The 25111-nt window shown below is 44.6% G+C and overlaps 1 protein-coding gene across 1 annotated transcript in view; it reads right to left on the bottom strand.

Annotated features, from left to right (window-relative positions):
- The window catches only part of LOC124774879 (troponin C), a 63728-nt gene that overhangs the window by 15804 nt on the left and 22813 nt on the right, over positions 1-25111 (bottom strand). The window contains exons 2-3 of the mRNA XM_047249528.1: positions 21693-21717; positions 15442-15579 (exon numbers count right to left, since the gene is read on the bottom strand). Coding sequence (XP_047105484.1) covers positions 15442-15579; positions 21693-21717 — 163 coding nt within the window. The remainder of the gene's footprint in view (positions 1-15441; positions 15580-21692; positions 21718-25111) is intronic.

The following is a 25111-nucleotide window of genomic DNA, read 5'->3' as shown; positions in this document are numbered from 1 at the left end:
CTACAGGTCGTCCATTCTCGTCACGAATGTTGAATTACATCCGATTCTTCTATGAGAGATCCAGACGGCAACCCATCATGCCAACGTGAAACCTGTCCTGCTGTAGAGCCAACGTCCACACTTCCACAGATGTAGTCCCAGAGAGGGTGCATGCATGCATATATCAATATCAAGATTCAGTCTGCTGTGTTTCGCACACTGGGACGGAATCTACAGTACACGAAGCCAAACTTCAACATATATACTAGGCAAGCTTCTGTTACAGTGCACGGTACAGGATATTAGCAGCTCTTCATTGTATTATCTCTATCTCTTCTGCTAATCCACATTGATAAGGATTCTATTCGTATGCCCCTGCATGGAAGTATTGACTAATGTTCATTACTGTTAATGGAACATCTGGCCACGATTATCTAATAATCATATTACGAGTGATAGATAAAACATTTTTGCAGCCCATGCCTATATCGTTTGCAGGCAACATCCTACCATTTGAGACATTCAGGCACATCGCAGTTGCAAAGTTGTAATTTGTCACGACCTCGCTCCTGCCCTTCAAAAGCATAGGTATGCTTTCTTGCATGAGATGTTACATTACACATAGTGATGGAGACACTTGGAATTGTAGAAGTGTTACAAGATTAAAATTTCGTATCATTATGGGTGCTCGGACATGTAACTGGAAGTTTAATACCGACTCTCTGTAGCCTTTAGTTACTGACACCATTCTATTGTTCATGTACTTACTGAATGTTGTTCTCATTTTGATCAGCAATGAACTGTGTCCATCACACATGTTCTTTGTGCAAAGACATGTAATACTTTTAACCCCGTCCTAATTGTAGGCCTAGGTAGTTGACCTTGTAGGCCAGGGAAGGCCAACAACTCTGCTCGCCTGCACGCGTGCCAGTCTCTCCCTCTCACCAAAGCGCACACTTCCTCTGCTCTACGCTTCCCCGTCTGCCACTTCACGCTGTCTGAGCGGGAAGAGGGGGAAGGGGCGGGAACTGCGAAAGCATGCGGCTTTGATTTTAACACAGATCGCACACAGAGTAAATTGTTAATATTTAATTATTTCTGGTGTGTTGAAGACTTAATAAAATTTATAACGCACAGACAGTCAGCAAATGGGAAGATGTAGGCAGTTTTACAGATTTTCGTCACTCACGTGATCACATAATCGTGTCTTATTTAGTTCCATAATCGAAAAATGTCTCTCATACACGTATGTTGACTGGAACATTGATATCATGTTTGCAACTTCGTGATGGAGATGTGGAATCTTTTCTGAGGGAAACAGCTCACAACTCCTGGACAATATTAGCCTAAATAGATTTGTCTTTTAAATAAGAATTACATTGCGGATAAGCTGAAATGGCAAACGGTCTCGACAACAGCTTAAAACAGATGTAAGACTGGCAGTGTCTTCACACTTTCAGAAGGCTGTTCCCGTAATTCTTTTTTGTGGTGGGCGAAGATCATATAGGACCAAACTGCTTAGTTCATTAGTCCCTAAGCTTACACACTACTTTTTTTAAAAAAAAAAATCTTTATTTCATAAATGATAATTATACATAATTGACCCACCACCTTAGTGATTAGTGGGTCCTATATTTCTACTTTTTATACAATAGCAGCTTCTACATTTTACTTAACTACAGACAGTTCTACGATTATTACTAGGCAGACTACTTCATTTTTACTAGTTAGCATAATTCCTAGTTACTAAAAAAGGTTAGTACTAACTGCCTGCAGCGTTACAGTTGTGCCAGTGTTAGTATAAACCTACTTTGATGCCGTGCTCATAGAGCTAATCCCTAAGAGCGTGCCCCTGGCACAGGGCAGGCAAGGGATAGTTTATCGCTGCAGGTTCCTAATTTACTATCCTATTCTAATTGACTAAATATACTTCCTATTCAACGTCGTAATCGGTGCGTTGTCTCTAATCGGTATCACCCCAGTCCCCCTGGTCCTTGCCGTGGCGGATTCCAACTGTAAGTCGACCTATCCACGAACAGGCGGTATGGGATTGGGGCAGTGGTCGCAATCGGTGATTTCTATTTAATTATGCATGAAGGTCTCTCAAAAAGGTTTTTAATACCTTTTGTGATACCTCGTTTGCTAGCGTATTCAGTCTCTGAAAGGTCTCCTCTTGTCTTAAAAGGTCATAGGTATTTGTATTTGGTAGTTGTCGTCTCAATGTCCCGGCTACATCATCGAAAAGGGGGCACTCATAAACCACATGGTCAGGAGTACCCTCCGGTGCGCCACAGTCGCACGCAGGCGTCGCCCTTTTCCCAAACCGACTTAGATAAGTCAGATATGGGCCATGACCGGTGAGGAAGTGGAACATCCCCCGAGTTGGCTCGAAATACTTCATTTTTAATCTTTCCTTGACATCTGGTAGGAACTGAAAGGTTCTTCTACCAGTTTCGTCCGACTCCCATATCTCCTGCCATAGATCTACCCCCCTTTCCCTGATCTCCCTTTTTCCCTGACTGGTACCCCCATAATTTCCTCTACCTTGGTGATATTATCCTTTTTGGCCCATTACCATGCAGCCTGTTCCCTAATCTTTATATCTAAGGGACAGAGCCCCATTATGATTAGCAGGGCTCCTCCTGGAGATGTTCTATAAGCTCCCACGGACCTTAATATCATGTTCCTTTGTACTCTCCTCACCGTCATGGCAGGCACCACCCTCGTGAGCCTGTGAGCCCAGACTCCCGAGCCGTAACCCATTATTGACGTCAGTATACTGTTGTGATATAGCTTGATTAAATGAGGTGGGAGGTGGAATCTCTTGTGTCCTATGGAAATCAGGTTATTTAATAAGTGTAGAGCTTTCTGGGCTACGGTTTCTATGTGCTTTGCAAAGTTCCACCTTTCATCGATGATGAGTCCGAAGTAGCGCGTTTCTCGTCTCCGAAGAACGGGCGTACCGTCAATTCTCACAGTCGGGTTTCTCATTAACTGTCCTTTAAGTAATAGGTAAGTCGACTTGGTTGGTGAGATAGTCATTTTGGTGTTACGGCACCATAGTTGTAGTTTATTTAGTGCTCTTTCTATTTTTGGTTCTATGTCCTCACGACTTCGGCCGCCGACCAGCAGGAGGAGGTCGTCAGCGTGGGCTATACCCTCTAGCACCTCTTCACTCTGTTGCAGGCTATCGAGAAGAGGCTCCATGTGGATGTCCCAAAAAAGGGGACGCAACACGGAGCCCTGGGGGCAACCCTTGGTGATGGTTTTCCGGACTTTCCCGCTAGGGGATGATAGCCAAACCTCCTGATCTTCACAATAGCTCCTCAAACACCCATATAGCAGCCCTGGACACTCCTTCTCCCGAAGGCAGGAGAAGAGCGAAGGCCACCACAGGTTGTCGAAGGCGCCACTGATATCCACCATGATGCCAACGACATACTTACACGAGGCTGAGCAGCAGACCTCGGCCGCTAGGGCGATTGCATCAGATGCCGATCGCCCCAGCCTAAAGCCGAATTGCCTGCCGCTCATCCCCTGCAGCATGCGGTGAGCAGTCAGTCTGTTCGCTAATAACTTTTCAAGGAGTTTGCCAAAACCGTCCAGCAGGCAGATGGGCCTGTAGGATTTGGCTTCAGCAGGGTCCTTCTCGGGGCCTTTCTTAATAATTACCACATTTGCGGTTTTCCATATTTTAGGAAATTTGCCTTGTCTGAGGCATGCGTTATAGAGATGTGTGAGTGGCGCAACTAGCTGTGGGGCTAAGAACTGCACTACCTCCGCCACAATGCTGTCTGGCCCGGGGGCTTTTCCTTTCTTTAAGGACATGATAAGAGCAGCAACTTCCTCTTCAGAGAAGGGGAGGACCGCTTCGTCATTTGCATACCTATGAAGGTCTTCATTTCGTAATTGACGCTGCTCTTCGGTGTCATTATTCCTGTCATCGTCAGGCAACAGCGATCGGAGGAGGACCTCGGCAGTTTCCTGCCAAGATTCCGTCATTCCGTCGCCGTGCCTGAGCGTTGATATCATCGTTGGGGAGCGGATCTTCTCCCTCACCAATCTATATGGCACACCCCAAGGATCGAGGGCCAGCTGATTGGTTACAAAATTTTCCCAGCTATTTATTCTGGTTTTCTGTAGCTCTTTTTGAAAGTTGTCCTTTACCTCTCGGTATAACTGCAGCCATCTTTGCTTTTCCCACCAGACGACACTGCGCTGGTAGTGCTTCCTCAGTCTCCTGACAGACTGACGTAGTTCTTCTAGCTCCGCTGACCATGGTGCCGGTGTGGCCGCCACGGCCCTCCTCCTGGTTGGTACGGCCGCCTTAATCGCCCTTGTTATTGCACGTACCAGTCCCTCGGCTCTGTCGTCCACGTTGAAGTCCTGTCGTTCGTCTCCTTCTGGTAATGGAGGAATGTCGCACTCTCTGGCTAGGCGTTCCCAGTCTGTTTTCCTGAAATTTCTTTGCACTTCCCACCCCATGGCCCAGCGGCACTCTCTATCTCCTACAATAAAAGTGATTAGATTATGATCACTGGTGGTGGCATTGTCTTCCACTCTCCACTCTTGTAGCATATTCACTGCGTTTGGCGTGACCAATGTCACGTCAATGTTGGTGCCCTGTCCTCCTCCAGCCACGTAGGTGGGGGGATTGCCTGGTCTGTTTGCCACCACTAGTTGAAGAGCCATTATCGTTTCCTCTGTTTTAGCACCATTTGCATCCCTTGTGCCACTGTACCATAGGGGGGATTTGGCGTTAATGTCAGCAGTTATAATGATTTTGAGTCCCCGCAACGCCGTGGCCACACTCGCTAGATGATCTAAGTGTTGTTCAATTCTATCTCCGTACTGAAAGTACATGTTAATGATGATAACAATTCCAGCAGGAGATTGTATCTCCACGACGTTGCAGTGACTATTGGAGTACTGTGACAGAGGTGTTGCACGCAGTGCAGTGTTTGTTGTCAGAATGGCCGCTCTGGGAATGTCCCCACTGCTAACAGTTTGCCATGTTGCGGCAGTGAACGCAACTTTTCCAGCCAGAGTGTACGGCTCCTGTAAACAGAGTACGTCCAGTCTCTTTTCCATCACTTCCTTTCGGAGCTCCTGCATTACTAGTCGACTGTTATGAGTATTGAGTTGTCCAATTTTCATTCTAGTCGTCATGGAAAGTAAGTATGTATGTGGTCATGTGGCCAAATTTTGTTCCAGTCATCCGTTTGCCATTACTGATTGATGGTAAATTTCATCCAGGTCAAATTTTTCTCCTCGTGTTTCAAACACTTTTTTGAGTGGGTCCCGCAGTGCTCCGAAGTCAGTGGGGAGGTTCACCGACTTTAATTGTATTCTGTCCACAGCCTCCATCACCGAGAAGGTTACCCTCCGTCCGTACTCGTGTCCTACCCGAACCACATGTCGTAAGGCAGTGGTCAGGGTAGTCGGCTGCTCCAGTCTAGCTAGTTGCATGGTGTACTCAAGATTTGGGTACACCCTTACCGGGTCTACAGGTGGCAACCTGACCACCGGGCTGTCTTTGGTGATGGAGTTGGCAGTGGAGCTTGTAATGGTGTTTACTTGGACAGGTATGGCAGCTTTATCTGCCGCTACCACAGGATGCTCTTGCCGTTGTAGATTTTTAATCGGCAACGTGTCCCGGCATTGGGAGGAGGGAGCTCTGACCTCTGAGGGGAGCTCGGTTTGAGTGCCAATGTCCCTGGTGGGGGACTCTGTTTGTATTGATTTGTCGACTGTTGGTACGTCGGCGCTGACGAGCGACTTTAGGAAATTTCTGAATCTGCTTGCTCTCATAGCATCCCTCCTCCTTTTGCTCGGGTATTTATGATTGGCATCCTGCATGTTGTGCCGTTTTCAGCCATAGTCGATTCGAGATATTAATCTCTGTTCAAGCATCCTGTAGGTAGGGCAGTTTCGTCCTGTGGCTCCACAAGACTTCTTGCCACGACTCTTGCAAGGGATGCAGACACCTGTGGCCTTGCAATCTTTCCGGGTGTGTCCGTTGTCACCGCATTTGGAGCAGGCCGACCCCCTGGTGCAATGCCTCAGAATGTGGTCCAAGTCGCCGCAGTTATGGCAACGAGGTACCACAATGTAATCTCTGGTATTTATAGCATGGAATCCCACGTATAGTCTGCCCAGTACTGATATTTTTCTCCACATTGTTGCGGAGACCTCGGCAACGTGATGTACGACATCACGATCCCGAGGACCCGTCTTAAATCTCAGTTTAAAGCTATTTTGAAAATCATTTTCATTCATGTCCTCAAAGTTTTGTTTTCTGATTGCTTCACCCAGTTCCTCGTTTGTCATTACTGTAGGAACATCATACAGTATGACCAATGGGTTCCTCTTTTTTGGGGATTCGCATTTTACAACTGCGTTTAGTTTCGGATTATTCAGAAGCTTGTTTTTGTCCTCTTCCGACGCAACTTCTACGATTACCGAGTTGCGGCTTGGTTTGACACGTTTAATCCTTATCTTGTCTTTTACAGGGTCGATTGTGGTAGTTAGAAGTTCCTGTATCCTTTTGACACTAGTATCTTGTCCCGGCAAGGTCCTAAGAAAGACTGCCGTCTCTTGTTTTTTAGTCACCCTGTCAATTGCTTCTTTCGTATTGTTTTGTCTGGTGGGGGCTTGTGCAGCCACCGCCGCCCAAGTCTTGCTCGGTTGTTGTTGCTGTTGTCTCATACGGGTGTTCTCTTTTTCCAGCTCCTCTACGCGTCCTTCCAATTTTGCATGGGCAATTGCCCATGCAGCCAATTCATTTTTTATTTGCAGGATTGCTGCCTGGCTTATCTTTCCATTCTTTATACTTTGCTCCAGGAGCAACGTAATTTTTGAATGCCTTTTCATTACTGTGTAGTCCTCCTCAGCCTGTCCCACCTCATCCTGTGGAGAGGGATCAGGCACAAAAGAAGTTACACACTACTTACCCTAAGTTACAATAACTTACGCTATGGTCAACACACAGACCCATGCCTGAGGGAGGACTCGAACCTTCGGCGGGGGCAACCGCGCGGACGGTGCCAAGACGGCGGGGGCAACCGCGCGGACGGTGCCAAGACGCCGCGAGACCGCACGTCTACCCCGCGCGGCCTCCTGTAATTCTTTCTACGTCACAGTGTTCCTTGTCAGCAGTTCTCCCTTCCAAGACTTTCAATCTACACGTAATGCCTATGACAGGAAGTCATTGGCCGTACTGAATTTCGTATTACAAAACGAGAGGACCAAAACATAAGTTACTCATGAGGTAACATGCTATGAATAGCGCGCAACATTAGTGGCGCGTTGCCAGAACAGATAAAACGTTCACGATTTCCTGGAGACACAGTTCAGCTGCTGTACATACAACACGTGTATCGCAGTATGGAAGGGAAGTAGCGAGGGAGCTGGAAAATTACACCAAAGTGGGATTACACGGGATAGTACGGCTCTTGTAGGCAAAACGTATAAAACGCACACGCATTCACCGTGAAATTCTGGTGGTGAATCGACTACACACAATTTAGCGTCCAGATGTAGTGAAATGTACCCTAGAATTTGACCAATGCCGCAGAGAGTTGGGCGATTTTGATGAGGAACGAAGGTCGTGGACATCGACTACAAAGGATAATTTCCAGGCAGTCGAGAAACTAGTTCGCAGCAATCGCAGTTTTTCCGAAGATGAGACACACAACGGCTCTCGAATGGCTTTATGAGCAAGCAGCGGATCTCTATCGCAGAGGAATTCAACTATTAGCAGACAATCCGACCTAGTTTACAGAGACTTGGTGACTATGTTTAAAAATAGTGTCATGACTACACTACTGGCCATTAACATTGCTACACCAAGAAGAAATGCAGGTGATAAAAGGGTATTCACTGAACAAATATATTATACTAGAACTGACATGTGATTACATTTTCACGCAATTTGGGTGCTTAGATCCACAGAAATCAGTACCCAGAACAACCACCTCTGTCCGTAATAACGGCTTGGGCATTGAGTCAAACAGAGCTTAGATGGCGTGTACAGGTACAGCTGCCCGTGCAGCTTCAACACGATACCACAGTTCATCAAGAGTAGTGACTGGCGTATTGTGACAAGCCAGTTTCTCGGCCACCATTGATCAGACGTTTTCAGTTGGTGACCGATCTGGAGAATGTGCTGGCCAGGGCACCAGTCGGACATTTTCTGTATCCAGAATGGCCCAAACAGGACCTGCAACATGCCGTCGTGCATTATCCTGCTGAAATGTAGGGTTTCGCAGGGATCGAATGAAGGGTAGAGCCACGGGTCGTAACACATCTGAAATGCAACGTCCACTGTTCAAAGTGCCGTCAATGCGAACAAGAGGTGACCGAGACGTGTAACCAATGGCACCCCATACCATCACGCCAGTATGGCGATGACGAATATACGCTTCCAATGTGCGTTCACAGCGATGTCGCCAAACACGGATGCTACCATCATGATGCTGAAAAAGAACCTGGATTCATCTGAAAAAATGACGTTTTGCCATTCGTGCACCCAGGTTCGTCGATGAGGACACCATTCGAGGCGCTCCTGTCTGTGATGCAGCGTCAAGGGTTACCGCAGCCATGGTCTTCGAGCTGATAGTCCATGCTGCTGCAAACGTCGTCGAACTGTTCGTGCAGATGGTTGTTGTCTTGCAAACGTCCCCATCTGTTGACTCAGGGATCGATACGTGGCTGCACGATCCGTTACAGCCATGCGGATAAGATGCCTGTCATCACGTCTGCTAGTGATTCGAGGCCGTTGGGACCCAGCACGGCGTTCCGTATTACCCTCCTGAACCCACCGATTCCATATTCTGCTAACAGTCATTGGATCTCGACCAACGCAAGCAGCAATGTCGCGATACGATAAACCGCAATCGCAATAGGCTACAATCCGACTTTTATCAAAGTAGGAAACGTGATGGTACGCGTTTCTCCTCCTTACACGAGGCCTCACAACAACGTTTCACCAGGCAACGCCGGTCAACTGCTGTTTTTGTATGAGAAATCGGTTGGAAACCTTCCTCATGTCAGCACGTTGTAGGTGTCGCCACCGACGCCAACCTTGTGTGAATGCTCTGAAAAGCTAGTCATTTTCATATCGCAGCATCTTCTTCCTGTCGGTTAAATTACGCGGCTGTAGCACGTCATCTTCGTGGTGTAGCAATTTTAATGGCCAGTAATGCATTTGAAGTGTATTGCACCATTTAATAGAAGTCACTTGGCTAGCCATAAAAGTGTGTAACTTTCTTTTTGGTGTCCTCTGGTAAGTAGTTATCAGTCTACATTGGGTTTGTTATTGGAATCACATTGGTTGGACGAAATAGGGAAACAGTGCGAGAAATTCTTGCTTGAACATAAATGCATGTGCTAGCTGCAGGTTGCGCTGTTCTATTTACCAAGAAAGGAACCCGTGAAATGTCCTGAACACGTTACAAGTGTCAGTCATGGTCAGAACAGTGGTCTGTGCAGTTGTGAGGGCATCATGTCGGAGCTAAGTAAACTCAAAGGTGGGAAAATTGTTTGTGCTCGTATGGTGGGTAGTTCCGTAAGCAAAGCAGACGAGGTGTTAGGTGTTTCAAGAGGTGCCAATCGAAGATTTATACCACATACAGGAAATGCAGAAAAACATCATCCGCTAAGTAACAACGCGGATGAAAGTGTGTGTTGAGTCATCGCGACAGACGGTCACCGAAGAGGACTGTGACGAAAAAGAAAGAGTACGACACGAAGTATCGACCGCTGTCAGCACAAAATCAACACTAACTAAGCTTCGTAAGCTGGGAAATGCAGGGCGAGTTGGAATCCCAAAATTATTCATCAGTGAAGCAAATTCCAGTAACAGGGAAACGTGGTCCAGAAGCCATAAAACCTGGGCTGTGGAGTCCGCAACTCGTGGACTGGTGGCTAGCGTTGCTGCCTCTGTATCACGGGGTTTCGGGTTCGGTTCCCGGCCGGACTGGAGATTTTCTCCTCCTGGGGACTGGGTGTTTGTGTTGTCATCATTTCATCATCATTCGTGAAAGTGGTGAGACTGGACTGAGTAAATTTGTACGGGCGCTGATAACCGCCCAGTTGAGCGTCCCAAAAACCATCATCATCATCATCATCCATCATGGACTATGGATCAATGGACGAAAAATCATTTGGTCGAATGTGTCTTGATTCACACAGTTCCCAACTTCTGCCCGATTTTACGTTCGAAGAGTGTTCAGGATGATTTGGGCATCCATATTGTAGTATTCCATTGGCCACATCTCTACTATGCAGGGTTGCATTACTCAAAAAATGGTTCAAATGGCTCTGAGCACTATGGGACTTAAGTTCTGAGGTCATCAGTCCCCTAGAACTAAGAACTACTTAAACCTAACTAACCTAAGGACATCACACACATCCATGTACGAGGCAGGATTCGAACCTGCGACCGTAGCGGTCGCGCAGTTCCCGACTGTTGCTCCTAGAACCGCTCGGCCACTCCCGCCGGCGGTTGCATTACTGCCAGTGATTGTGCTCACATTTAGACTGATCCGTTCATGGTAAAATATCAGTCCCCCAATGGTGGTGCTGTGTTCCAACGCCGGCCGGTGTGGCCGAGCGGTTCTAGGCGCTTCAGTCTCGAATCGCGCGACCGCTACGTCGCAGGTTCGAATCCTGCCTCGGGCATGGATGTGTGTGATGTCCTTAGGTTAGTTAGGTTTAAGTAGTTCTAAGTTCTAGCGTACATATGACCTCAGATGTAAAGTCCCATAGTGCTCAGAGTCATTTGAACCATTTTTTTGTGTTCCAACAATACACTAGCCCCTGTTCACGCAGCTCACATCGTCCAGGACTGGTTTAGTGAGCACGAAGATGAATTTTCGTGTCTCTCTTGGCCACCACAATTACCAGATATCAATATTATTCAGCCTTTGTGGTCTAGTTTGGAGAGAAGGGTGATTGCCATGCACCTCCATCATCGTTACTTGATCTTGACACTATTTTGCAGCAAGTACGGCATACGATTCTCTTGAGAACCACACAGGATCTGTATTTATCCACTGCAAGGCGACTGGAAAATTTTTTGTATGCCACCACCCTATTAAGCACGATAATGTGATGTGTTTTAGTTGGTTCAAATGGCTCTGAGCACTATGGGACTCAACATCTGTGGTCATCAGTCCCCTAGAACTTAGAACTACTTAAACCTAACTAGACGAAGGACATCACACACATCCATGCCCGAGGCAGGATTCGAACCTGCGACCGCAGCAGTTGCGCGGTTCCGGACTGAGCGCCTGGAGATGTGTTTTAGTGTTTCCGTATTTTGTCCACTCCTTGTGTGTGTTCAAGGGATTCTTAAATATTAAAAATCGATTAGCGTATGTGTAATCATAATTTCGCCAACATAGACCTCATCGGAGTTTTAACAGCGGTGAAGACAGGTGCTTGAGAAGTTACAGTCTTATCACATGCAGTATCAGTGTCTCCAGAATAGCTGTTGCCCGAAGGTGGCTAGATTCATCCGAACAGGTCAAATTTAATTAACGGCGTGTGACGAGGGCTTCCCGTCGGGTAGACCGCTCGCCTGGTGCAAGTCTTTCGATTTGACGTCACTTCGGCGACTTGCGCGTCGATGGGGATCAAATGATGATGATTAGGACAACACAACACCCAGTCCCTGAGCAGAGAAAATCTGCGACCCAGTCGGGAATCGAACCCGGGCCCTTAGGATTGACAATCTGTCACGCTGAACACTCAGGTACCGGGGGCGGACACTGGTAAAATGACATCAGTAGCAGCTATTTGGTGCCATAAATATTATAATAGCGCATTATTTTCCCTGTCGCAATGTTAGGGAATTTAAAACATTAAGACATTTCTGCGAAAGAACAGAGTAATTAGGAGTTGAAAAGTTTGAAATGGAGCGAATAATAGGCCATTGTGAATGGAAAACACCTGCCGGGCTGTGCCAGAGACATGCCGCCGAGCGCTGGCGTTCCGCAACATTTGCTTGCGATTGAGTATCATACAGAACGAAGGCACCTCCATCCCACAAACGGATTCTACACAATTACCCACGGCCGACACGTGGTGGGTGAGCAGAGTGCCGGCGTCCTCAGCGCAGGAAAAGATGGTTAAAAACAGAAGGGGGGCAGAGGGGGGGGGGGGGGGGACGGCAGGGGCAGAAGGTGAGAGGCGTCTGTCAGCGCAGCGGCGTCGGCGCCGGGTTTTATATTTGCCCCCGGAATGCGGCGGACGGCTGCCAAACAGAGCGCCATCCGTCATCCGTGACAGCGGCCGCCGAGGCGAGGCCCCTTCTGCCACAATACGCGGGCCGGCCAGGAGCTTATTTAACGAGCGCGGCCGCTCTGCGGCTGTGTAGTGCGGACACTGCGTGGACGGACGGCTGTCAGCTCGCTGGCTCGTAACGCTGCTCAAATCTGGCCGGCGGCTCGCTATAGTCCGCCAGTGTCTGGGCGAAGTAAAACTGTAACGAGGGCTGTCTCCGCTGTGTTTGTTCGGCTCAAAAAGAGACTATGAACTATAGCGGCAAAATTTAGGAAGTTTTTCGGCTACATTTTTTTAAATATTTTAGTGTAAGGATCGCATGGTCTCTAGTACCTCGTTACAGAGTGAAAGTTCACTTAAAGTCGCCTTTCATGTCATCGGTATTCATGCGACAGCACCTGTATCTCCACTACTGGCCATTAAAATTGCTACACCAAGAACAAATGCAGATGATAAACGGGTATTCGTGGGAAAAGTACATTATACTAGAACTGACATGTGGTTGCCTTTTCACGCAATTTGGGTGCATAGATCCTCAGAAATCAGTACCCAGAACAACAACCTCTGGCCGTAATGACGGCCTTGATACGCCTGGGCATTGAGTCAAACAGAGCTTGGATGGCGTGAACAGGTACAGCTGCCCGTGCAGCTTCAACGCGATACCACAGTTCATCAAGAGTAGTGACTGGCGTTTTGTGACGAGCCAGTTGCTCGGCCACCATTTACCAGACGTTTTCAATTGGTGAGAGATCTGGAGAAAGTGCTGGCCAGGGCAGCAGTCGAACATTTTCTGTATCCAGAAAGGCCCGTACAGGACCTGCAACATGCGCTCGTGCATTATCCTGCTGAAATGTAGGGTTTCGCAGGGATCGAATGAAAGGTAGAGCCACGGGTCGTAACACATCTGCAATGTAACGTCCACTGTTAAAAATGCTGTCAATGCGAACAAGAGGTGACCGAGACGTGTAACCAATGGCACCCCATACCATCACGCCGGGTGATACGCCAGTATGGCGATGACGAATATACGCTTCCAATGTGCGTGCACCGCGATGTCGCCAAACATGGATGCGACCATCATGATGCTGTAAACAGAACCTGGATTCATCCGAAGAAATGATGTTTTGCCATTCGTGCACCCAGTTTCGTCGTTGAGTACACCATCGCAGGCGCTCCTGTCTGTGATGCAGCGTCAAGGATAACTGCAGCCATGCTCTCCGAGCTGATAGTCCATGCTGCTGCTAACGTTGTGGAACTGTTCGTGCAGATGGTTGTTGTCTTGCAAATGTCCCCATCTGTTGACTCAGGGATCGAGACGTGGCTGCACGATCCGTTACAGCCTTGCGGATAAGATGCCTGTCATCTCGACTGCTAGTGATACGAGGCCGTTGCGATCCAACACGGCGTTCCGTATTACCCTCCTCAACCCACCGATTCCATATTCTGTTAACAGTCATTCGATCTCGACCAACGCGAGCAGCAGTGTCGCGATACGAGAAACCACAATCGCTATAGCCTACAATCCGACCTTTATCAAAGTCGGAAACGTGATGGTACGCATTTCTCCTCCTTACACGAGTCATCACAACGTTTCACGAGGCAACGCCGGTCAACTGCTGTTTGTGTATGAGAAATCGGTTGGAAACTTCCCTCATGTCAGCATGTTGTAGGTGTCGCCACCGGTGTTAACCTTGTGTGAATGCTCTGAAAAGCTAATCATTTCCATATCACAGCATCTTCTTCCTGTCGCTTAAATTTCGCGTCTGTAGCACGTCTTCTTCGTGGTGTATACATTTTAATGGCCAGTAGTGTAATACGAAGTCGTAGAGGTTGAAAATACCGCTACAGTTGTAAGGTTCTTTTATTTAAGACACGATCGGTTTCCTGCTCTTATACGCCCATCTTCAGGTGTCGTAACTTGGTGCTGTGACCCCGAGCATGGCGGAGGACGTGTACAAGACACGGTGTGCTACCAGTGAGCGGTCGTTGGTAACACGCCGCGTCTTGTACACGTCCTCCGCCACGCTCGGGGTCACAGCACCAAGTTACGACACCTGAAGATGGGCGTATAAGAGCAGGAAACCAATCGTGTCTTAAATAAAACAACCTTACAACTATAGCGGTATTTTCAAACTCTGATATAATGCTCAGTTGCGGATGTAGCTCCGACAGGATTGTTTGTAATACGAAGTGTATTCAAAAAGAAACCAGGTTTTATTGAGATCATCTGGCAGACAAGTATCTTACAGATAAACTCTTGATACGGGATGGCGGTCAAGGCTTTTGGTACTGATTTCTACAGGGCTTGTCTGGCACTGCATGTGCAGACAAACAGCAGTCCGTCATCGCCCCGGTATGACCATCACTCAGCACTTCTCTAGGAATGGGATTGACTGTGAACGAAGCTCACGAATCGCCACACAGAGAGCATGGTACATCGCTACCAAGCTTATTCGCCAGCTGTTAACTGTTTATGGAATACATTTTCTGATTTCGTTACCTCTTTTGAAATTTTTATCTCCGGCTGAGGGATTTCTACTGGGGTATTTTCAGGCTCTGAGCACTTTGGGACTTAATTTCCAAGGTCATCAGTCCCCTAGAACTTAGAACTACTTAAACCTAACTAACCTAAGGACATCACACACATCCATGCCCGAGGCAGGATTCGAACCTGCGAACGTAGCGGTCGCGCGGTTCCAGACTCAAGCGCCTAGAACCGCTCGGCCACCCCGGCCGGCGGAGTATTTTCAGATTTTATTGTATACCGAATGCATTATGAGTAAGCTCCACCTTGTTCTGCTTCCCTGCCGATATCCCACACACATATACACTCCGATTCCCTGGTTGTTATAAAATTTTGGATCCTGGTGTATGGTTCAAATGGCTCTGAGCACTATGGGACTTAACATATATGGTCATCAGTCCCCTAGAACTAAGAACTACTTAAACATAACTAACCTAAGGACATCACACAACACCCAGTCATCACGAGGCAGAGAAAATCCCTGACCCCGCCGGGAATCGAACCCGGGAACCCGGGCGCGGGAAGCGAGAACGCTACCACACGACCACGAGCTGCGGACGATCCTGGTGTATAAGAATGTTCTGGTGCAACATAAACTTCGTAAGACTGACGCAATGAGTTCCGTGCATTGCAATGGAAGTGGCGCTTACCCTCTGTGTCTACTTCGTCAATGATGGACTGCAAGTCTCCGTCATCGAAGAGCTGCCCCATGGTGTTCAAGATGGTGCTGATCTTGATGGTATCGATGGTCCCCGACTTGGCGAACATCTGGAATGCCTTGCGCAACACTGTAACAGTCACAACAAAAAGTTTCTGTGACTCAGTCGAAATACTTAATCCTTCTTTTATGTATTTAAATAAATGTATAAGGCAATGGATGGCACAATGGAGGTAGCTTACACGTATGTCACGCCCAGTTTCAACTTCCCTGAGGAGGGGATTGAACCAAGCCCGAAAGAGCCTATTAATCAGACTAACTCACATTTATTATTGGCTAAGAGTAAAGTGTAACGTATGTAATGTAATGTACTGATTTACAACAGTCAGTACTGTTTGTTCCCAATAGGAAGAGCCAAAATACTGGTGCTGCCACTAATGGAGAAAATTGGCAGTAACTGAAAGATACTGATTTATCTCCGAGCGCTGCCAACATTAGCCAGCGAGTCACCTCGGCTTACATAATATCACGAAACACGGGTAATGATGTTAGCACTGCAGGGAAGAGTCGACGCCGCCCTCCCCTCGCTGCTACTCTTCCCGCAACGTTACTAATGCTGTGGCAAAGCATGCATGCTCGCGTTGCTGACACCCAATGTGCGAAGGATCTTCTTCTTGTGACCAAACAGAACCACGTGATTACTCTCCCTACTGTTTCTCATTCATCCCGGTTTCGTAGTCCTTACGGCACTGTTTATCCCAATTAAGATTATCTTTTCTCTTTTTTTTACGGGTCTGCCCGGCTTGATGCAACCCGCCACGGTTTCCTGTCCTGCGCCTACCCCTTCACCTCAGCGTAGCACTTGCATCCTAAGTCCTCAACTATTTGTTTGATATATTGCAGTATCTATCTTCTTCTATGATTTTTACCTTTTACATCCCCATCTAGATACATGGAACGTATCCCCTGATGTCTTACACACGTGCTGTTGTTATTCTGTCCCTTCTTCTTGTTAGCGTTTTCCACATGTATCTGCGAAGAACCTCCTCATTTCTCACCATTCCACCTACTTTCTAGTATCCTTCTATCCCACCACTTATCAAACGCTTCGATTCCCTTCTTTTTTCCGGTTTTTCCACAGTCCATCATTCACTTCCACATAATGCTGTGTTTCACATGTACAGTCTCAGAAATTTCTTCCTCACATTAAAGCTTGTATTTGTCACTAGCAGATTTCTTTTGGATAGAAATGCCCTCTTTGCGTATGCTAGTCCGCTTTTTTTGGTCCTCCTTTCTTCATGTCCTATCCGTTAGTTAGTTTTGTTCCGAAGTAGAATTCCTTCACTTGGTTTACTTCTTGTCTCCGATTTTGACGTTTAAATTTATGACTAATCACTTTTCTGTTACTCCTCTTCGCTTTCGTCTTTCTTCGGTTAACTCTCACTCCGTATTCTGAGCTCGGTATATTGCACACTTCATTCAATATGGCTTGCACCCTTCCTCGCTTCCAATGAACGTAGCAATGTATCCGCGAATCTTGTCATTGATATTATTTCTACCCAGAATTTTACTCTCTATCCCACGTTCGTACTAACTGCAATTTCATAATTTTCGTTGGGCCTCATTCTATGAATTGGTGTGTCTAAGCTACACCTTAACAATAATCGCTACTGTTTACCGCATGTTAACAACTTACATTAAAATTTAACACTAAGTAGGCCACCGTGATGGCTAACGTTAGCCATCTGATATCCAGGCCACGTTGGGATATTTTGGTGTTTTACCGTCAGAGATAATAAGTACCCACGTTTTCTAACGCCACCCACCTGCTTTCCACTTTCCATCACGTCGTAGCCCTAGCATTTATTATCTCTTCAAGTCACCAAAGCACTTTCTTGATCCATACACCATCCATTTGCTTGGCTCCGTATTCCGGCCGCCGACATTGTAATTGCCTTACATTCATAATGGCGTCTCCAAATCCAGTACGGCCCTTGGTTTATTTCTTTCCGCAGCTCTTAGCGATTCCCAACATGCGGCTACCGTTTGCTCTGTGATCATCCTTCGGTTTCGGAATAGTTTTCATATTGGTTCGGGGTGGCTATTTGTTCTGGTGACTGACTGGAGAATGTACCGAGCCTTATCAGTGTTTTACACTTACTGAAGTTGTAAAATAGTGTCTGTGCTCTTCTGTATGTTCACTGCATACACGTGAAGATGCAATAAAAAGCAGACCAGTAAGGCAAGCCAGAGTGTCATTTCCTTTACTGTATCTACCTCCTAAGGATCAGTTTTATCAAGGCAAAACTTCAAGCTTCATCCACTTTACTTTTTTTCCTTTTTATTTGTATCAAGGTGCATGAGAATGCTGCATTTTCAAGATCTAAAACAGGCGCGAACAATTTCCACCAACGTCCAATGTTCAGTTCTGCACAATGAATCATACTTTTAGATTACTACCTCTACGAACGGACGATAGAAAACATTAAATTACAGTACAATCTGTAGCCGCCTTAACTGCAATGGATCTTCAGAACTATTCAGTTTTAATATTTCTGTATTTATGGTGTTATTGCTCATTCATACATTGCAGATACAAAATTTCAGTCGTCACTGTATGAGGTCGATAAAATTTATCTCTTCTGTTATAATTTGCTTCCTAAATTTTTATAGTATTCAGGATACCGTCATTTCCTGGTATCTTATCGCTCTGGCGTCCTTTCCTGTTGAATGATTAGAGACGTGCAGTTACGTTGTTTTCTATGCACGTTTAAAAATTTATTGATATTAAAACTAGTCTTGCTAATAGTGCACAATTCCGATTACTATAAAAGGTTGGATGATAGCAGTCGCTAACAGCCTTAACGGATTCAGTAAAAGACGTTCTGGAAAAACGCAATAGGCTGCACACAATCTGCACACCTTCATGGTCATTACCAACTGTGAGGAGTAGTAACTTTTCTTAAAAAAAGGAAAAACTTGCGTCTATGTGTGTACAACCATTATATAAGATACTGATCTAGTTGGCTAATTTAACATGGTCTGTTCTTAAATATACTATTATTTCCATTAATTCAGTCTTACTTCATGTTGACTTTGCCATAGAATCTCACATCTTGCACTTTTTTTACTGTTTGATGAAAAATAGTCGGTTTAGCTTTTAGTCCTAGCTGAAGTAGCCAAATGTTTCTACTTATTTCCTTTCGTGAAACTGTGTTCCTGATAATCATTTCCTACCGCCTGGAAAATTCTCCTATCGTAGTGAAAGGCGTCTGTTTTGGCGCGGACAACCTTTCATTTTACGTGTTCATGCGCGCTACAAATAGTCATTTGACAGCCTCAGAGATATGCAGTCACCTATCTGTCTGTTAGTGTAGTACATGCCTGGGAGGAAACTGCAAGGTATATATTGCCGGATGGTGCTAGTTTTGATTGCGATGGGTAATAGGAATGTTAGGTGACAGAATTCTTTTCAGAAGACCCCATGGCCGAGCACACAAAGGTACTTTGCTTCCTCTTCTGCTGCCATAAGCACTGGATGTGCCAATTTTCGGTTTGTCTTCTAATAATGAAATGGACACATTTAAGTGAGTTGATTCTGGCTTATTGTGAGATTGTTGCTGGCTTACACAATTTACACTACATTTACATGATTGTGATTTACGAGACCTTTCTACCCGTGATACATTATGCAGACATATTTGGCGTGAAGAATTTTCGTTTGCTCGTTTGCGTTTCACCAGAACACGTGCTGATCAATATCCATTTCTAATTTAGCCATCCAAGATTTCAAGTGACTTATCTCGAAGTTCTTCCTCTCGTAAGACAATGTTTCACGAATTAATAATGATGTGCTGCAACTTTCTCATCTTTTGTATATATGGTCTACTGAATTGTGTTGATACATCAAGTATCTCATCGTGTAAATGAATATTGATCATTATGTTACGAATGATACAGCTGGTACTTTGTGAACTCATTGTCCTCCTCCTGGTCTTTGTTGAACGAATCATTTCAAGTTTTCCGTACCTGCTTATGTGTTCACTCAAGAGCTACTTTCTCGAAACATCCCCCGGTCATTTTAATGATATCAAAGCTGGAGTGAAGTCGCCTGCCGTAAGCAGAGATTATAAATATATTAAAGAAGAATTTCAGCTACACAGGTATGTCTGTGTCACTGTGTAACTTAGACACACGTAGCAGTGGAGACACGTAGCAGTGGAGACGGTATTATCGAGGTAATTTCTGCTACCACTTCGGTTTTTCAGCTTATTAGGTACTGTAGGGCACATATGGCAAAAGCATTTGTTTTACACAAATTCAATCTATAAGATTCAATTTAGTTACCTGTACAGTACCAGATGAGCATGAAGGCTACGATGAGGATTCTAATTTCAATTTTGCCTCTGTTAATTTTATTTAAACCCCACCCACCTCTAACACACCATATTTTTTATTCGGTTGCGCTTCACAAAGTCCTTGCACTCCAAAATTTTCATAATCTTCTTAGGATGCCGTTATTTATACGTGAGTGAAATTTGATACGAAAAGGAGTAACATTTCAGTGCATAAAACCAGGGTCGTAGTCCCTTATGAACTACCAGTTGGAGGAAGGTAAACTTTCAGTATGACCTCGATTATTTCATATATCAACCCCAAAATTTATTACTAAAGAATCATTCTCTTGTTTTTATACATGAATTAAAATCCTCCATTAGTACATTGCAGTGAGATTTGCTGTCGTTTATAAGTTTCAGCAAGTCTTTATAGGGTCCTTTACATCCCCATCATAATGTAAACACAACGGCGTATAGAGCTGAATGATTCCCACAGAACACTTTTTGTTAATTTTTAAAACACATCTTACCCTTCTACGAGAATCTTTAACTTAATGTTTACAATAAATCCTATCCTGAATTATCTGATGTCGTTCTTCTTCAAGAAGAAATATTTTCTGATTTTAATTACATTCGATCGTTGGTTGTGTTTTCATTACTTTTGTTATCCTTACTTACTGTTATTCAACTCCCTTTCCAGCTCCACTAACAAACATTTAGTCCTAATTTCTATAATTTTTTCTCCCTAAATAAAAAAAGGCATATCGAAGGTGTGCGATATTTTTTATTTCGCCGTACTTTATATATCATGGGATGGGCGTAGATGTATGTAGATGTGCTAAAGCAATTACCTGAGCTCGCTCAATCCACGTATCTCAATATTTCTTAATACGGGCTAGAAAAGAGAGCCTAGGCAGTAGAGCCTCTGATAATCCCAATTACTGTGCACTAGGCTACCACGGCCCAAAGTATTTCTCGAAACGTGTGAAGTGCTAAACTTTCTTCACAGAAGTCTCAGTTCACGTCAGTGGGCTACTGAATCTCAAATCCTGGCATTAACACGACGAGTTCGTGTGTTGGTCAAGCGCCATCAGGGCCATCAAGTTAATAGTGTCATTTAGCACTATCCATCTGAATCTGTGTCGGTCGTAATATTTCACGTCTAGTTTAAAGGATTGCAGATGACTCACCACGCTGTCTACAGTGTAGGTTAGTGACCATCCATATTCGTTCTTCACGAAGGGATCTATCAAAGTTATAGCCTTATTGGCGCTAACATCTGCAAAGGGAGAGCATGTGGACTGGACAATATGATTTTACCTATCTTGTTCCCAAAAATGGTTCAAATGGCTCTGAGCACTATGGGACTCAACTGCTGAGGTCATTAGTCCCCTAGAACTTAGAACTAGTTAAACCTAACTAACCTAAGGACATCACAAACATCCATGCCCGAGGCAGGATTCGAACCTGCGACCATAGCGGTCTTGCGGTTCCAGACTGCAGCGCCTTTAACCGCACGGCCACTTCGGCCGGCCTCTTGTTCCCATTAATCCCCATTACGGTGTACTTAAGGCCTTACTCTCTCCAATTCTTGGTAGATCTTCCTCCCGAAGTTCTCCTTATATTTATTACGATCATGTCCTTTGTGATCTGTTGGTGAAGTGTGACTCCTTCCCTTCCCCCAAGTGTTCAAAGTCTGCGACAGCCTATATTCGACTATTCAAACATTTTCGGTAAGGACAGGAAGGTATTTGGAATGGAAAAATGTTATCACAGACAACTAGACATTGAAAATATATCTGAAATATTTTCGATGAATTATCTTTTAGGATTTCTTATTAAAATTAATTATGTTCAGTAACATACCGCTCACGCTGTAATAGCCACTCGTCGTATAGGTACTTACTCAGCATCTTCTGCTCTTCGTCCTCCTGGAAACATAAAAGGGAAGGCAGTTAATATCCACCTCTTGATGTAATGCCAACACTTCAGACAGTTACTTTAAACACTATAAGTTTCACTAGAAAAAAGTAATACACAAACATATCTTGAAAAGACAAACGAATATAAAACTGCGGTAGTACCTAAATTAGCATGTTATGTTACAGGGAACGATATTATAATGTATGTTAAAGCACCATACATATCAGGTACAGTGCGCTAATTCCATGCACCCGTCTGGCTCAACCACATGTTTTCACCACCATGACGGACATCAGTGGTGGAGAGTCTGGGATAGGTCCTACTCCATCTACAGTACTTTGAAGTGACTAATCGGCTCTTACATGGGCTGGCTAATATTTTGCCTAGTAACATTATGATCCATTTCGTTTAACCATTAGTCACTGCTATTCCTTGGACTCTAAACTAATTGGAATTAGGTTAATTTAACAACTAGCACTCATGGATGCCTTCAGATACACCTACAGTGTTTACTCACCCTGTAACTCGTCTAAGTACTAGACCATTCTTTCAGCAAGTCAGATACAATCTACTGTGTACATAGTTCTACGTAGTCAGCATGTACACAACTTTCCCACTAGAGCGCGCACCGCTAAGCACAACAGCGCAGGCGCAGCGCTCGTCCGTCTCCACACTACGAGATGGCGCTGCCTTAGAGACGGACCAAATTCTGCTTCCGCCGATCCACGTATTAATATGTAACGCAGCCAACGAGATTGCTGCTAACATAGAACCTTTTCTCCTCGCAGATCACACTTGCGCAGTGATACATGAACGCGCGATGTATTATAAGGAGTGTACAGACCTCCAATTATTCAGTGTGCATTTGTCTGCACCAGTCTGTACCAGTCTACATTTGTCTGTACCAGTCTATAGTCAAGTTTCAGTCTGCGCCTAATAAGATTACCATATTCCTGTACATAGCCATGAAGATAAATGTATAGACACTTTTGTCATGTATCAGAGATATATGTGAGAATAAGATTAATGTACCAATACCAAAGCAACTTCCGATTGTCAATTGTAAATAGTATCCAGAACCAAGTTAAGTAATTTTTATGCTTGTTATTATTTTAATAAATGTGTGTGAAAATTAATCAAGTTCTGCTTAAAGTTGGTCACTGTCAATCTGCTACTCTAAGCATGCAAGTGGCATTTCTATCATCTGACCTAACGGCAGAAGATAAACACGCAACGATAAGACCACGAGACATATTGCTGACACTCGCCTACTTTGTTAGAGCGACAAGTCAAATAATCTGATGGTGTGTGTACCGAAGGTCTTACAGTACGCACACCACACAATCGTTACTTTTTTAGCGTTTTCTGGATAGTTAGTGGGTCCTGTTACACCCACAGAATAGATTTATTACTTTTACTGCCCTCTATTACGTGTTCCGTGTATCTACTGGACGTTCTCAACTGTCTTTTGCCGCTTCTTCCTCAATCTGATCCTAACTTCGTCCATTTCTCATGTCATTCAACATTCCAAGTCCTCTTCTTCCTCTTCCTGCCTTCCCAGTAATATTTCTCTCAATGACTGTTCGTTGCAGCAGTTTCTTCGCAGTCTGCTATCCTCATTTGTATCATCTCCACTTCTTTCGCGTGCCAATATTAGAATTCTTCCTTCATTTATCACTCTGTCTGTCCATATCATTGTTAGCATAACCTATCCCGGTATATTTCCTCTTTCCTTTTGACTATCCATGATTCGCTGCCATACAGTACAGCGTCCTAGATAAAACGCTTGGTGAATCTCTTGCTTAGTTCTAATGGAATTCTTTTTTAGCGTCAACAAACCTTTCACCTTCTCGAAAGTTCTTTTACCCATAAATATTCTAAGTCTTCCTACACAGAGCTTCCATTTTCTTTCTGGCACTTTGCAGAGGAAATAAACAGAAAATCTGTTAGTAAAAGAGAGTTGCAATATATTTGCCAATGATGGGTGGTGTTGGGGAGCACGGTTCCCAATTTGTAGGTAACGCGATGGCGTATGTATTTTTTCGTAGTTACATTAATTTATTAATTGGGGTGTTTCATTCTTCCACGTTCGGTTGCAATTGCAAGATTTCTGTATAATTGGTATGTATTTTGTGCTAGTATCTGTTCTTATGACATTTAACGCTTTGATAATGGTTCCAAGTGGGTAGGAGGTATTCATTGTTTTTTTAATAGCTTTCATATAAACTTTCAGGCGTGATAAATTACTTAAGGATTCATTTGTGTAGAGTTGTGATAAATTACACAAAAACCTTGTGAAAGTGTTAATAACGATTTTGGAAAATATTCAGACATAAAATTGCCAAGCTTAAGTTCAGTGCTGTAATTATTCAATCATCATGTGTTTGATTCGATGTTTTTTGCAATTCTATAGCGATTTCGAGGATAAAGATTCAGGTATGACAACAAGGGAATACCACTAGAAGCTGGCAGCTCTTTGCAGTTTGGTTGACATTGGGAATGTTAAGAACAGAGCGCGGCTTTGTATTGTTGAAAATTTTATAGATGTCTCAGGCACTTGTAACTGTAGTACATTACTTGGTTGAGCAGTACTGGAGAACAGCTAATGGTTGAGCCCTGCATTTTTTAAAACTGGACACTACTTTTGGTGCTTCTTGATGTGAGAGTGAGAGAAGCTAATTGTGAAGATATTTCTAAACAGATTTTGTGACTGAAAAAAGAAGTAATCCGAAAAAGTGGATCAAGTTATTGATTAAAAACTACGACTTTGGATTTGTATATCATGAGCTGAAGTGCATTATATTTTGTTACTGTTCTAACAATATCTGTTCAATTCACACTTCTTAAAGTATTCCGGCCTATTCGGCCTATTATGCCGTGGTCGTACAAATTTCTTGTTAGAAACCAACGTTTCAACCCCTTCCCCAAAGGAATCTGCGGAGGGGGAGGGGGGAGGAGGGGGAGGGGTTGTAACATGCACACTATGAGGAACTTATTGTCAATGGCGAGGGATTTTCGAGGTGTTCCTGTACGTTAACACAACAGGATAACATTTGAAATGAAAGACATGTAAGAGAATGTACCTGGGTACCATTGTAACAGACATAATCGAAACAAAAGGTTTGAGATTGTATGTCGACGTATGCCGTCTAAGTTAGGGTGGATGGAGTAAGAAGATGATGGAAGGAACCCCAGCTAATGGAAAAAAGGACGCCCGAAAACAACTTGGAAAGATTGCAAAGATAGGAAACTTTGGAAGCTAGGATACGAGAAGCAACTATTATATTGTGCTAAATCAGAAAAAAAAACAATAACCGCGACGTTTTCGGCCGTGAAAGTTCATATTTTACATTTAATCCGTCTCGTATGGTGATATATTTGGATTATCTTGCCCATAAAAAT

This window comes from Schistocerca piceifrons, chromosome 2 (genome assembly GCF_021461385.2).
Source record: "Schistocerca piceifrons isolate TAMUIC-IGC-003096 chromosome 2, iqSchPice1.1, whole genome shotgun sequence".
NCBI lineage: Eukaryota > Metazoa > Arthropoda > Insecta > Orthoptera > Acrididae > Schistocerca > Schistocerca piceifrons.
This window is presented reverse-complemented; position numbering and strand designations above follow the sequence as displayed.